The sequence below is a fragment of the Amblyomma maculatum genome, chromosome 11 (assembly GCF_055883805.1).
Source record: "Amblyomma maculatum isolate TAMU_Amacu chromosome 11, ASM5588380v1, whole genome shotgun sequence".
Classification (NCBI taxonomy): Eukaryota; Metazoa; Arthropoda; class Arachnida; order Ixodida; family Ixodidae; genus Amblyomma; species Amblyomma maculatum.
The window spans coordinates 124743434-124759826 of record NC_139354.1 but is presented as its reverse complement, the minus strand read 5'-3'; the positions used below and the strand labels follow the sequence as shown (position 1 = coordinate 124759826).

The 16393-nt window shown below is 43.5% G+C and overlaps 1 protein-coding gene across 7 annotated transcripts in view; it reads left to right on the top strand.

Annotated features, from left to right (window-relative positions):
- The window catches only part of LOC146174899 (uncharacterized), a 266551-nt gene that overhangs the window by 117041 nt on the left and 133117 nt on the right, over nucleotides 1-16393 (top strand). For all 7 annotated transcript variants that reach the window (XR_014702011.1, XM_084584108.1, XM_084584110.1 and 4 more), the window contains 2 exons: nucleotides 7250-7314; nucleotides 7779-7862. Coding sequence is in view for 6 of the 7 variants with exons in the window: in XM_084584108.1 (XP_084440234.1) it covers nucleotides 7250-7314; nucleotides 7779-7862 (149 nt within the window). In the remaining variant the exon portion in view is untranslated. The remainder of the gene's footprint in view (nucleotides 1-7249; nucleotides 7315-7778; nucleotides 7863-16393) is intronic.

Genomic DNA, 16393 nt, shown 5'->3' with positions numbered 1-16393 from the left:
CGACATCCACGTTGACAACTCACCCATCAAGGAAGTTCAGACCGTCAAGGTAGTGGGTCTGTACATCAATAACACGGGCAACAACCACCTTGCCATCCAGAAACTCCGCCTCGTGAGCGGGCAAGTCGCCAGGATGATCGCCAGAATAACGACACGGAAATCAGGGATGCGCGAAGAAGATACTCTCCGACTGCTGCAGGCTTTGGTCGTGAGCCGCACTGTCTATGGAGCACCCTACCTCCGTCTCAAGAAGTGTGACATTAAGAACATCGACGTCATAATCAGAACCGCCTACAAGAAGGCCCTGGGCCTCCCTGGTACGACATTGACGGACCGGCTTTTACGACTGGGCGTAGAGGTTCACCACACGGCGCAGGTGGTACGACAGTCCACGACTATGACTGGCCGATAAGTCTTGAACGACTTGAACGTGAATTGCCCCCGACAGCTGAACTCTAAAAGCGACATCCCAGCCTCGTGGAGAGCACAATTCAAAGGAACTCCATTGCCGAGGTATATGCACCCCGATTTTAATCAGCCAAGGCGACAAGCACGAGCGGAAGCTATAAAAAGGCACTACTGCGGGAGCGATGGCGTATTCTATGTCGATGCTGCGAGTCCTGAACGGGGTATGGCGACCGTTGCGATAGTGTGCCAAAATCACACAGTGGATGGACTAATATTGCTCAGCAAAAACATACTGGCTGCGGAAGAAGTGGCGATTGCCCTAGCTGCTACACACAATACCTCAGAATACATTCTTACAGATTCACAAACAGCATATCGCAATTACCTGAGGGGCAGAATTGCATCGCTAGCAGCAAAACTCCTGCAAGATAGTTACACCCGTGGCTACCAACCCACACATAAACACTTAGTATGGGTACCAGGTCACCAGGGCATCCCAGGGAACGAGAGCGCACACGCCTCAGACGAAGCATTTCTCCCCCGGGCACCCAATACGGATCTCGTGGAACCTTCTACCCCATTGCTAAGCTGCACTAAAATACTTCAGCACTTAAGGTTATCTCGCCCGGTCTACCCTCCACCGGCAAAGACACTAGACAAAAGGGAGGAGGTAAACCTCCGCAAGCTACAGACCAACACGTTTAACAACCCATGAAGACTACACGCAATAGATCCAGACTCATTTGACTCAAAATGCAAATTTTGCGGGGAGAAGGCGGCCCTGTACCATATGCTGTGGGTCTGCCAGCGAAATCAGACTGTCACTATTAGTAACCAGCCAATGCAGGAGGGGTGGGAGGCAGCTTTGAGCAGCTCGTACGCAAGGGGTCAAAAAGAACTCATCAAAAGGGCGAGGACTGCAGCCTACGCCAATGGGGTTCCGGACTGAAGACTCCAACCACCGCTACAACCTCCGGAACATTTTTAATAAAATATTTTACCACCACCTTCCGTCCACCTGCCATATTCAGTAAATGACATTACCGTTCCCCAACAAGTTTTGAGGTCGTTTTATTGTTTCCTTTAGGCCATTGTATGCCCTTTTTTTTTCTCAGAAAAAGGCCCACTTTCTGGTATGATTTTTCAGTAAAACATTTCAAGCCATTTCAATATTGTGTTTTATACATCTTTTAAATAGCTGAAAATATTTTTGCACGAGCCTCGCACAGCACATTTTTGCTGATATCTCCAACTCCAAAAAAAATTGTTATTTTAGAGCGCAGTTCTTAGGCACCCGTTTCTCCGTTTCGCGGCGTCGACGTTGTCTCTCCTAACCAGCTCCATAAATGGATTAATAAAATAAATATTTCCTCTCTCCCCTGGTAATCGAACCTCCGGCCATCCCTTGCTTCTCCAGCCGACGACTTTAACCATCTGCACCATGCCCTTTTGTTTTTCTTTATTGCCTGACTTTTGCAAGACAACACAAACACACACAAGACATTGATATAATAAGCCTGCCAGGGGCTGGCTTCGTCGTTCTAAAATTCCTTTAGATCCATCAAAGGTTCTACCTTTGGCAACCACTCAGGATTAACATCGTCAAACTTCAAAATCTCGATAAATCAGTGGAGAGCCTCGCGGAAAAAAATGCGTGCAGGATGCGCGTCAGGATCACAGTGGTATCCTGTCATGCGTGAACGCCATATACTGTGGAGGCCAATTGGCATGATGGAATCATATGAAACCCCCTGCACATTTTGCGTGAATAAATACCGTATTCCGTAAGGATTAATAGGTAAATCTTTCTTTATGGTTCATTGAAGTACGTCACAAAAATAAACCCCTTCTCTACAGTGAAGAAATACATGATCTATCGTTTCTGGATGTTTACAAATTAAGCAATGTGCACCACACGGAAGAAATAACTATTTTTCTTACAAAAACACTTTTACTGGCAAAGTTCCAGTGTGCAACTTAAAAGAGAAAGTTTTAGCTGCTGCCGATATTTTCATTCTCTTTACCCTCTTCAGTACACTCCTGCCAGGGCCTCCCCTGTGTGGGCTCCGGAAGATTGGCTCCGGAAGAACGACGCCGCACAAATCGTTGTACAACTTTTTCTTTTTCACAGTTGATAAATATTCTTTTGATAATCTTGCAGAATGAAATCGCACACTTTGAACAACTTCTCTAAAGTAACCAAAAATACCTCCATGAACTTTCGGTTGGCACAACAAAATCTGCCAGTGCACCTCCAAGCCTAATTTAACAGTGAACAAAAATGGACCATGAACGTCATGCAGGTCATTAACGTCATCTGCTGACAATCTTCCGCAAAAAAAGATTCCCTAAGCCCACGTCGCCATCCTTGACACTTCTGAATAAATTCGTGCGGCTGCATATTTCCCATTTTGAAGCCCACACAAAAATCGCGAATATCATATGCAGCTTCTGCACACTCAATCTTGCACAGTGTAAAACTTGCATCACATACCACAGCCTAGAAATGAAGAAGAGGTTGCACACTGTGGCTCTTGCAAAAATTGTTAAACCAATTCATTTCCACTTATCTGTCCTTTCCCGCAAGTCATCTGTGCATGCTCTCCAATATGTCTCGCCATCACGATAGCATTCTAGTAGCACGCCAAGGTACTTTGGCGGAATCGTCACCCAGGACACGTTTGCAAAATTAGCAGGAGCACTTTGCCATCTTCTATGCCAGAGTCCCAGGGACTTCAACTAGTTTACCCTATTGCCTGTAATTTCGCCAAAGGTTTCTACATAGTCAACAACTTCGGTTATACCCTCCTGGTTAACCGTAAAAGCCGCAACATCATCGGCGTACGCCAGCAGCTTCACTTCCACGGCTTGCAAACGAAAACCAGTAATACTCTCATTGTCCAAGATATTTAAGCAAAGGGTTTCAATGTAAATGCAGAATAAAAGAGGTCAGAGGGGACAGCCCTGCCGCACAGAACGCTGCACGCTAATGGGGGCCCCCAGATTTTTATTTACGACTAATGTCGTAGTGCAATCTCGGTACGCCAGGGCCACGCCCCCACGAATAACAAACCAAAATTTATATGGTCCATTACATAAAGTAGAATTTCATGGGCAACACCATCGAACGCCTTTTCAAGGTCAAGCTGCATGATGGCCACACGGCCATTTATGACTATCACAACATTCTAATACACTTCTTGCTTTGTGTATATTTGTAACAATGGACCGTCCCTTTATTCCACACGTTTGATGTGACCCAACGATATCCTGGATTACCGAGTGCAGCCTTCGTGCTAACACCTTCATATAAATTTTGTAATCAACGTTCGTGAGCGCAATTGGCCGGTATGATGTTACTTGTAGTAGCCTATCTTCTTCATTAGTTTTGGATATGAGGAATGTGTGAGATTTGCCATAAGAAGGGGCGAGTTCGTTTACTTCATAAGCTTTGTTAAACACTACAGGCAGGACTGGCGCTATTTCGAGATTACATTCTTTGTAAATTTCCGCACTTAAGCCGTCTGCACCGGGTGATTTTCCCGGGTTTAAATTGTTTATCGCCAGTTCGACCTCTGATTCAGTTACTGGCAGCTGTAATCTTTGTTTCGTTTCTTCATTTAGTCTTGGTAGCGCCCCGAGATACCTCGCATATCAAAGTCATGCAATGCAAACAGTGTCTGGTAGTATTGGAAGAACGCTCGCTTAATATGCTCATTGTCATCCGATAAGACGCCGCCCCATTCTATATTTCTTATGTGATTTCTCTGTGCGTGCGCCTTTTCAATTCCTAACGGTCGTTTCGACGGTGCCTCCGCTGCAGCTGTCTCTTCCGCTCTCGCACACACAAGCGCACCGCGATAACGCTCTTGCTCTATCAATTCGATTTTTTTGTTTAATCTTTCTTATATCTTCTGTACATTTGCCAAGCGCTGCATATTCATTTTCAAGCATTTTTTTAAGCAGGGACCTTAAAGGTCAACTCCGGTATTTTTTCCATCATTTTGTTTTTTGGTTGAATTACATTCCCTGGCACGTCCTGACTCGAACACAAAAAACCGTTTTTCGAAATTCCAATTAGAAGTATTTTTTAAAAGAAAAAACAGCAAATGGAAACCGAAACTGCTTTCACGGCCAGAAACGACGTCCCAGGTGACGAAATGGTGACGTCACACTCAGTATTAGAGAAACACTCGTACGTGCGTTGAATGGTGAAAATAAAGTATGGAAATCATAAGCATTGCATAAAATTGTTGAGGTAGTTCAATATAAGCCTCACAATTTCATAATCATGCGGGAAGTGGACAGTAACGCCGGTATACTGTTTGTGACGTCATAAACTCAGTGTTGCCGGCAGAAATAGTCTCAACTTAAGCCATGAAAACAGCATATTTTAAAGTCGTGTTGCGCGCTAACGGATTATTGTACGGCGCCCTAATTTTGTAGAATGCGTCAGGACGGAAAGGAGAATCTACAGTAAAATTCTTATTAGAATATTCGAATGTCAAAAAAACCCCGGAGATGCCCTTTAAGTTGCGTTCAATATGTTTCTGTTCGTGGGCAAGGACACTAGATCTACTAATTGCTCCTATTTTAAGCCGTTCCTTAGAAAGCTCCCATTGCTGCCTTGTTCTCATTGTACAATTAGGGTCTATCTTGCCTATTTCTTCCGTTACTGCATCTCTGAAAATTTCGTCATTATTCAACTTGTCATTTAATTTCCACTCGTCCCAATTAAAAGCACTGCCCTGTTTTTGTGATCCTATCACACATATTACTAAACAGTGGTCAGAAAAAGAGACGGGAACAACATGGTAGCTACTACATTGTGGAGTCACATCAAGCGAAACATATATGCGGTCAACATGAGCGTGGCTTGCACGCTGAAAATGTGCGTATTTTACACCGCCCGCGCCCTCAAGACATTCCGCCACATCCTCAAGGTTCCACTCCCCCACAATTTCGGACAGTACCTCAATACGTACGTCTCTGAATCTGCGCCATGCCCGGGATCGTGAAACACATCGTATTCCTCATTGTGTATTGTTAGGATGATACATTCGTCTAAGAAGGCTCGATTAAACATTAAAATTTTGTGTACCGCGTGATATTCCGCGTCATCAGGCATGCTTACTACATAGACTTCGTTTAAACGTGGCTTTCACGCATAAGTACTTACATTACGCCGGAATGTTCAACATGTGGCATCCCAGATACTGTGGACCATATATTATTGGTGTGCCCAGCGTATGCGCACGAAAGAAGTGTGCTAGCGGCTTCTTTGAAGCGTTTAGACAAGAGGCCTCTGTCGGAGGAACTGCTGCTGGGCGCTTGGCAGGACAAGGGGAAGGGTGTCCAGGCAGTGCGTGCTCTTTGCCGTTTTTTGTGCGCCAGTGGACTTGATTCGCGCTTGTAAAACAGGCTACTGTATCTGTATATGTATTTCATATGCCTTCTCCCACATCGTCACCCATCATGACCTTCTTTCTTATCTCCTTCCCCTTCCCCAGTGTAGAGTAGCAGGCCAGATTTGAATTATTCCGGCCAACCTCTCTGCCTTTTCCTTTCAGTAAATGCATCTATCTAGGATGACACTAGCGATGGCAATGACACTGCAGTTACTGGTAATAACAACGATGGCATGAGCACTAATGATGACGGTGCATTTAGTTGGTAATGATAAGTAGAGAAAACTTTATGCTCCGTGTACACAAGCAACGCTTAGGCTTTCGCATTTTTCCAGTGTGCTCTCGGCATTTTAGAGCACACCTATTTGGCGCCCTTTCCTGCATTTCGCGACCTAGCCGTTGTCTCCCGTAACCTTCTCCACAGTCAAAAAGTATGTTAACTAAGGATAGAGCGTCAAGGAAAGGTGTGAATGACATTTTGAGTACTGTAAAAGAGGAACTATTTGGTATATCTGAAAAAGAATGGTAACATAAGATACAGCGTTGAGAAAAGGATCGTGACAAAATGATTGATATGGGTTTATTAGGCAAATAGTTAGTGACAATAACAATGCATTATTTGATCACAGAAAACGAAATGCGAAATGTCTGTCACACCTGTTCTGTGGACGCCTTGACCACGCCATAAAGGAAGGGATGAAGGTGGGAGTTGAAGTGGATAAAGACAGAGGAGCCGTAGTGGGGGGCTACTGAGTAATTTCGACTACCTGGGGATATTCAATGTGCGCTGACATCGCAAAGCACACTAACGCCTTTTCGTTTCTCCGCCATCGAAGTTTGATTAGAGCCATTTAAGTTGTTTACTGGAGAGAAAGACAAAGTATCTGGCACACGCGCAAGAGGAACTAGTTGGTATACAATTATTTTCATCAATCTACTATCAAAAAGCTGAAACAGCTGATCAGCTGCGCCCAACTTTCCCTCTAGCAAGTAACGTAATCGTAGGTAATTTGTCTCTGAAATGTCAATACTACGGAAGCTCGCAAAACAGCTATTCTTTCAAGAATCATGGCTACTATTTATAGCCCGCAAGCTATAACCAGATCAAATTTCCACAGTTTTTTACCCAAGTTTCGTTTTTTTGTGTTTGTGTTGTGTTTAATGCGCATAAACAACTTTGGCTATCATGCGCCAGATTCGAGTTTCAGGTAGATCCAAGACGCCTTGCAGCCCATAATGTACCATAGGCGTTCAAAATACCAGATCCTTCAACTGCGGCGTCATTCGTTAGGGACGTGGGTTCGGCGTGCTGCCCTCATAAAAACAGAAATGAAACACAACTGCTACTTTCTAGTATATCTTTTCTAGCTTGCGAGTACTGCCTCTGACGAACTCCAGATTCTCCATAAAACCATACCTTTCTTTTTCTCCAGGTATCACATCATACAAGCATACAAGCTATCCTGCTAAAGCTACTTGCGAAGGAAGGCGGATCCAGGTAAATCAGAATTTTAACAGTACGGCCACGTTAACCTTTAGAGTCAAAGAAAATAGAACAAATAGAATATGCTATTTAAAATTCCTTTTATAGACTTGCTAAATAAAATTATGTAAGCTGATAATGTAAACGTTCAGTCCAGCCAACAGCAAGCGCACAGATTTTTTTCTGAGCAAGAATTCATAACCATGTCTCACTGCCCATTGTTTAGTACCTGCAAATAGACACGGCGCGGTCGCCTACTCAAAAAGGTAGAGAGCGCCTTCTGAATTCAATTAAACTATACTCTTCATAAATGGTCAGTTTTGTCATTGACAACAATGTGATATTTATGAAAATGTAACTGATCGCAAGAGATAGGCTACTGTGTTGCCCTACCAACAACACACGAATATCATCAAATGCATGATCACAAACTGAGTGAAATGCACAAATCTGATGCATCGAATAATTTTTAATTGCAGTCAAGGGAGTTTCCTTGCAAGTATATATGTTACCAAAACCAAATATACTTCTACATGACATACCCTGAACGGACGCAGTGTTTGGTGAGATATTCTTTCATGTCAAATTGCCGGGTAGATTACAGCTACTTGTCTTGTCTACATTTTTCCAGGACTTGGCTGACTGCTGTTCAGAAACGTAATGTATTTAAGAGAAAGTAGTCTAGTCAAAAAATATCAATGTCTTGGAGTGAAAAATTTGTCAGCTACGATTTGTGTGCCATTTTATTCGATAGGATGTTTTACCTAGTTAAATTGTATGGTGCAAGCTTATAATATTTTCGCCTGAATTGTAATGCTAAGTTCCTACGAGTACGTAATACGTACTAGGACTGTAATGCCTCAATGATACGGAGCACATTTTGCAAGTACTGGCAAGTTATGACCAGCAGATTTCCGGTATCGCTTAAGAAGAAACCGCATAACAGGTGCATCTTACCGGTATTCATCTATGGGGCTGAAACTTGTAGGCTAACTATTAGGGTTCCAAATAAGCTGAGGCCAACGCAGAGGTCTGAGGAACGGAAAATGGTAAGTTTAAAGTTAAAAATTGGAAGCTTTGAGAATGGGTCAGATAAACAACTGACATTAATAATATACTACTGAAAATCAAAAAGAAATGGGCAAGGATAGGGCATGTAGTGCGAAGAGGGAATAAGCAATGGGTAGCAAATTGGATTCCAATGGAAGGAAAGCGTAGCAGGAGTCGGCATAAAGTGAAGCCTAAAGATGAGGTAAGGAAGTTTGCCGTGGTTAAGAAGATACAGCCAACATAGGACCAGAATAGTTGCTGGAATTTGCCAGAGGCTTTTCCCTGCAATAAATATAGTCCGGCTGATGATGATGAGCTCGAAGCGACCTGATTAACAATATCTGTAGTTCCTTCAGGACCCCAACTCAGACGTTTTAGGTCGTTATGGGACACTGATCGTTGAAATGTCTGCACAATGGTGGCATTTATGCCTGTTTATTTCGTGGCCTGAAAAGAAAGCTACCCAACCTTTCGCTCCAAATCCGCGAAAACCTAAATAGGAAGTGAACGGTTAACAAAACTGTATTTTGTTATCTGAAGCTCATCTTGGAAGGTGAAAGTATTGCCAATCTTACGAGGGAGATTTTATTGTGAGCGCTCTGATGTGGCTAATATAAAATATATTCCAAAGCGAAGCTCCATACAAACGTTCACGTAATCAATCTTCAAGCTGGCGTAGAGCTGAGGCTTCGAAAGTTTGTGTCTGAAGGAATCAAAAAGTACATTAAGCTTATTATTGGGTTAAATTAGGGACCGAAAAATATTTTGGACTTTACTACACAAATACGAGTAAACTTCATATTGTTTCGTTTTGCTAGAACGCCCACTGTTTATTTTTGTGCACACTCCTACTTAGGAGAGGCAGAATTACTGGCTTGGAAATATACACTAGAGATTTGATAGGCTAAGCTTGATCAAAGTTTGTGCGCACTGCGCTTTCATAACACAAATGAGTTTTATGAGATGGCAGCTTACAACCAGGGACGCTTCTTATGCATGCGTTAATTTACTACAAAGTGAGCGGCACTCGCCGAAATAACGTTGCATCAAAATTTAACAGCCCGTCTGCTGTAGTATGCATTGTGGGTGTTAAGTAACCTTACAGAGCCCCATTTTTTCATGTGTCATCATTATGTTTGCAGCAGCGTTATTGGTGTCTAATAGCGCTTCAAATATGGGGTAATGAGCCAGTTACGCCGATGAATCCACCCAAATATTATCATCTTAGCATCCCAAACAATTTCCTGAACCTTTGGGATACGCTAGCGTTCTTATAGAATAGGATATCTCTGTCTTGGAGACTACCGCAAACTCTCTTTTCGCACCATATGTTCTTCCCGCTCTCATTCCCTCTCCTTGATTCAGGCTAAAATTCGTTACTCCTGTTCAGCTATCTTACCTACACTGTAAAAAAGGTTGTTAAAAACAACAAAAAGTTGATGGCGAATTTGGTGACATAACTGTTGTGTTCATTTTTTTTCTCTTCTCAATTTATCTGTAATTTTGCCAATATTTTCTTTTAGCCCGTTTTATGTAATTCAACAGCATTTTAAGTTTCCTCGTTTTGTTTTTAAAAGAACAGGCGAGTTGTGAATTCAGAGATTTGGCTGTCTATTCTTTTTTAGGTCTACATGTATGTTCTGTTCCTGGCGTCTTGTTAAATAACAAGCTCACTGTAAAATGATTTTGATGAAAATTGCAGAAATTATCTCTTCGGCTACATTTTCTATTTTTAAATTTTCTGGGATTTATAGATTTCCTTTTACAACTTATACAAAATTTTTGTAAATTAACAAACATTTTCGGTTATACGGCGTTGTCTGTTTTTTCTTGTTTTTCCTATCGCAGTTATTAGTATGTTAGAAATATCTTGTGCCTGTAACAAAAATAAGATTGCATTAGGCGCCAATTTTTTCAATGAACATTTTTAGGGCGAAAGCCTTGCTATAACTCCATCTCACGAATATCTCTCGGCACTGGTAATACTAAATGGCACCAATAAAGTTGGACGAGCAACAGCCGTTATCTAGACACCAAATAGGCAAGATGAAAAATGCATAACAGATACAACTGTAGCAGGCAGCCAACCACCCTTCTCGTTTGGCCTAACATATGGTAATAGTTACCAACAACCTATTGAATGTGGCGCCACTGGTTATCTTCTTTCGAATCAAAACTGTTACGCACCCGATCCTCGGAAAGCGCCTTAGGAGTTTTCATACAATTTCGCTCTACCATTAAAGTAAAAATCAGTTTGAGGTAAAAAAGTACCACAGACAACATATAATATCTAATTGTTTGCCTTCAATTCAAGGCTTCGGCTGGAAAACAAAAAGAAAATATTTTTTTTTTGTGCACGTATTTCGGTTAGTGAAGTAGAACAGATATTCTCTGTACGGGGAGAGAAATATTCTTTAAAAGTGCATGGAATTTTACACACATTTTTAAATTGCGTTATGTAAATTGACACGAATTTACACTCATTGATTTGTTGCAATTTTACAGAAATATTTCGCTCTATTCTTCTAATGGGTTTCATTTGTTTCTAATCCCAGCACTGGGTTAAGGCGAGAATGGAACCCATTAATAGTACAATACGTTTAGCGCAAGCGAGATTATATGTCTTTAAAATGGAAACAAACAAACAGTACACTGAGCTTGGGAGGAAATGCAAAGAGGAAAATTACCTACAGGTAATTTCAAGTTACACATTGAGCTGAAAGCAATTGCGTCAGTTTTGAAGTTTTCTCATTTATTGCAAATTTTGAATCTCTATTTTTCGAGAAAACTGCCAAAACAGTCACACAATATTGCACGCAATGAGCATGGCTTGGGATTTGTCGGTTCCGTGCTTCTATCAGAGTTCATCGCAGGGTTCGTACAATCGCAAACTAGCTTCAGTTTGGGCTAGCAAAAGGATGTAAATCGGTAGAAAAAAGGCTTGACACCAAACAGTGTTTCCTCCCACGCACTTCGGCACATTAGTTGAGCGCCCTGGACTACTACGCCACTACGACGGGACACCAGATGTTTCCAGCAGTACAATATTTGTAAGGACGACCTGAGAAATAATCAGGATCGCACGCACTAAACGAATGAGCTCGTGCTGTACTGCGCATCGCTCGGCGATATAGAAGCGTAGGAGCACAACTGTTGTGTAGTACAGTCACCCTGAAAATCACATAGGTCGTTCTTACCTCTCGTAGTGCTGCCAAGAATTTGTGAAACGAATCGAGTATAGCCTTCATAGCCCAGTATAGAAAGACATCAGCATTAGTGGCGTTCGAGAAAACAGTTCACGTAAAATAACTCCTTTCTTTAATTAAAAAACAACGACATTTCTCGCATAAACATTTTTCTGTTAATTTCAAAGAAAAGTATATACATAGCACAGGCTGAAAAAACTTGTCCTATAAAAAAATATTATCCTGTTATCTTTATTTCAAGAACATATTAGAACCAAAACAGAAAATCTGCGTTTCAGTCGTGCAATTTAAAAGATATATTTTACAGTGTACTATTCAGGCTTCATTTCTCTTAATATTGCACCTACCATTGTCAGATTCATAACTCTGCATTTTCTTCGAAAAGGTTCAGCCCTTTTGGTGGATCATATCAATGCAAGTGAAGAGCTGTTCTATAATTTCTTTGTCAGGTATATTCTTAATCTGCTATTCATAACCCACGAGCTCTTGCCGAATGAACACCCAAGTTGACTCTTCGTATGCTCTTTGATAGCACGAATCTGCGGCCACTACTATTTACATGTAGAGGTAATCGGTTATTACTTCCAGCGCACTGCTAGCGATCCTAAAATTCTTTTTCTGGCAAAATTGGGGAAGATTATGTTGGTCATCGACATATTATATTCACGCCTAACTTTCTGCGTTGCTTGTCCGCGTCATTCATCAATTCTTGAAATTCGGTCCATAAGCTATTCAGAAAGGCAATGTCGTTTCGCTGACTGCTGACTACTTTTGCATTTTCTCGCCAAACTTCCTACTTTATAATAGTACTCATTCCAGATGCATCAGTACTTGGTTTCAGCAAGCGGCGAATAGTATAGGAAAGATCATGTCTCCTTGCGTAGCCAGCCTTTTACGGGTCTTTATTACTTTCTTTGCAGGGGCCTCTGGTTGCTATGCAGCCATTTTAGATACCGCCTAGTGCAAACACATCTGGCTTAGCTGCACCCAGATTTCTCAATTTCTCCATGCCTGCTGAATGTTTGACTGGATGAAATTGCTTTCTCATAATCAATGACTGTTATCTATAGAAGTTTAATATAATATTGAAATTATGCATTTATTAACATCTATCGGTAATAAGTTAGCAATGTCTCCTTTTTGGTAGTTTTTAGGCTATTGCGGAGAGCAGTCATTCGGTCGAAAATTCGTCATCCTTGCAGGCACACGAGATTATGGTTAGAAAACTAAAAAATTTCTGCAGCCACATGAACATCCAAACATGACCCATTGCTGACAATGCAGATCAAGCTTGAGCAATAAGCGTTTCAAAGCCTCTCTTGCCGTGTAGACTGCACTTCGAATCAATTTCTCTAACAACACGCTCTTTAGCAGGCCATTGCAAGCTATGGTGTCCTAAGTGCATAACGCTGGGCTGAAGTGTGTCTGTAACATTTATTTAAAACCTTGAGCCTGTTTGGAAGTTATTACATTTTTATTTCCTTTGAGCAATAATTATCTGCTCAGTAAACGTCTGATTCTCAACTGTTCTGAGGAAATCGGGGAGCATCTGCGCTCCGCTTTTGTTTTCCAAATCGTTTTTGTTAATCTCGAAATTTTCTCTCAATCAAAGCCAAACTACTCAAATTGTTTTTTCTCAATCGCCTTGTGGCAGATTTATGCACTCCTTGCTCTGTAAAGTCAGTTTTTTTCTCAGGTGAGGAGAGGGGGGAGGAGTGGGAGGGGGGGGGAGGCTTCCCGTAAGGTGCCGTTCCAGCTCTGCCCTGGAAGTTTATGTCAAAGTCCGAACACTCGATTTTTTTGGCTGGGCAACATTATGCGAAACGGAATTGAGAAGGAATGAGTGAATACTTAGAGAAGGATGGAAGGCTACAATAAGTAGCACACGTCCGGAATGCATTATAAGCAATGGAGGCTATAACGTTCTTTTTCTGCTCTACCGGTGCTATCTATTAACTATGTCATAGTTTATAACGTTAACCCCTTACAAGAACACAGAGAGACAAGAATTCGGAATGCACAAACTCCAAACTCCACAAGGAGCAACGTCTTCTTTACAAACGCTCGAGCTTCTCTCTTTCCTTCTTTTCTCCTCTCCCCAAAAGGCGCAATAAATGCAGTCTCTACCCAGCAACCGAATCGAGAGGTTCCTTACTCCCGGGGCTTTCGACTCCCCAAACATAACTCTGGTGACGAGAAGTTGGATTTAAAATAGACGCAGTTGAAACTCAGGCCATGGCTATTGAAGCAAAGCACGGCGCCATCGAGCCGTTCAACGGCAAAAATTGGTCGTCGTGGATGCAGCGTCTCACTTTCTACTCCGTTGCAAACGACGTCACCGACGATGTGAAGAAGTGCGCGCTCCTCCTGACGCTTTGTAGAACCGAGACTTTCGAGACTGCCTGCGCGCTGGTTGCACCGAAGACGCCTTGAGAAGTCAGCTATCAAGACCTAGTCACACTTCTCAAGAAGCACTTCGACCCTAGGTCATCTGAGCTGTACAGCCGGTATGTCTTCCAGCGACGCGAACAACTACGACCAGCAACTACGGCTCAGCCCTCAGACGTTTGACAGCCGACTGCGACTTCGGAGTGCTGACAACATCTGCAACATCGACTTCATAGGCAGAAGGAGACACAACTGCTCCAACGAATCCCACCATGCTGCCTAAGGGCGTCATGCTTCGCAACAGATTCGTCTGCGGCATCCGCGGCGACCACCTCCAACAGAGGCTGTTCACGGAGAAAGACTTGACGTTTCAGCGTGCTTTTAACCTCGCCGTGTCAGCAGAACGTGCGGGGAGGCCGCAGTGAGGACTCAAGGAAGTGACGAACTCCGCAGAAGTATACAAACCTTAGCAACTCAAAAAGGAGCCCAAGAAGTCACCGCAGCAATGACGCCGTTATCGATGTGACGGCTGGCACGAAGCTCACATATGCCAATTCAGTACTGCACAATGCGGTTTTTGGTCCCCGAGAGGCCACATCGGAGAAAGCGTGCATCTCCCGGAAGAAGAAAACCAAGGAAGGCAAGCCTAACACCAGTTTAGGAACGCACAGTGTGAACGCTCAGCCCGCGAGCAACGACACTCCGCACAGCGATCCACGCTACGAGCTGCAGGCAGTGAGTGAGCGAAACCCCTGCCCCAAATTTCTTGTTGATGTGAAAGTCTAGGGAAGGGCGCTAAAATTCGAAGTCGGTACGGGCGCCGCATGTTCCTTATTCAGCGAGGGTACTTACTGCCAAACATGGCCAACGAATAGCCCAAAGCTAACAAAAGAACCGCTTGACTTGCGCACTTGGTCGGGAGAGGAACTTCGCGCTCTTGGATTGGCACAAGCTCGTGTGCGATTTAAATCAAAGGACTATGTGCTGCCATTGCTGGTAATGAAAGGACTTGGCTGCAAATTGCTTGGACCTGACTGGTTTTCCGCGCTACGCATGCATTTGCACGGAATTAACCAGGTCGCTGAGCCAACACCAAAGCTGCAAAAGGTTGTCGCACGCCATCCTTATGTGTTTAAGCGAGACAGCGACGGCTGCACGGGAACCTTGGTTCATTTGGATTTGTAGCAAGGCGCAACGCCCAAGTTCTGTAAGGCGCGTCCATTGCCCTTTGCGTATCAAGAGCCAATGGAAGAAGAGCTCGACCGTCTTCAACGACAAGGCATCGTGGAACCAACGCAACATGCCGAGATGGCTACACCTTTAGTGTGGGTGCGTAAAAAGGACGCGACATTTCGTGTTTGCGGCGACTACAGGAGCACAGTTAACTCAGTGGTCAAGAAGACGGCGTAACCGCTACCAACAATCGCTAAGGTATTCGCAAAGTTGCGTAGTGAAACCAATTTCTCAACGCTGGACCTCAACCAGGCTTATCAGCAGCTCAAGGTCGACGACTAGATGGCTGCAGTGCTCACCGTTAACACTACCAAAGGATTGTTCCGAGTGAAACGGCTTCCTTTCGGAATATCCTCTGCGCCAGCTACCTTCCAGCGTATGATGCAGACAACACTTGCAGGATTTCCTGCGGTGACGGCCTTATTGTCCTTGACGGCATTATTGTCAGTGGGAAGGACTGTACACAGAATGCGCAATGTCTAGACAGTCATGTCGAGGCTAAGCGAGAAAGGTCTACGCCTCAAGCAAGAAATATGCCGCTTCGGCATCAAGTCATTCGAATTTCTCGCATATAAAATTGACGCGCAAGGCGTTCATACAACCGAGGCAAAGGTCCAGGCTATCCTTCAGGCTCCAAGGTCGACTGACAAGACTACACTGCAGGCGTTCCTAGAGCGTTTGGCATTTTATGACCGGTTTCTAGAAAGCAGAGCTACGATTGCCGCAGAGCTTTACATGCTTCTGGAGAAAAACACACCCTGGACATGGGAGGAAAGGCACCAGATTGCTTTTGATTCGCGTTTGATTCGCTCTTCCACAGTGCTTACGCATTACGACAAGACAAAGCCTCTATTTTGTCTGTGGATGCGTCACCATATGGCGTCGGGGCGATTCTAGCCCAGAAAGATGCGTTCGGCAGAGAGGCCCCATTTGCGTTCGCATCGCGAACTTTTGGATTCGCAGAAACAAATCTACTCCCAACTAGACAAGGAAGGTCTCGCAGTAGTTTTCGGCATGAGCCATTTTCACCAGTACGTCGCTGGCCGGCACGTGACCGTATTAACAAATTACAAACCGCTGCTCGGCATCATGGGAGAAAAGAAACCGTTACCGCAGATACTCTCGGCTATAATTACCGGATGCTGTCTGAAGTTGGCCACGTATGATTATGATTTGGTGTACAGGCAGGGATGCCTGCACCAAAATGCTGACGCACT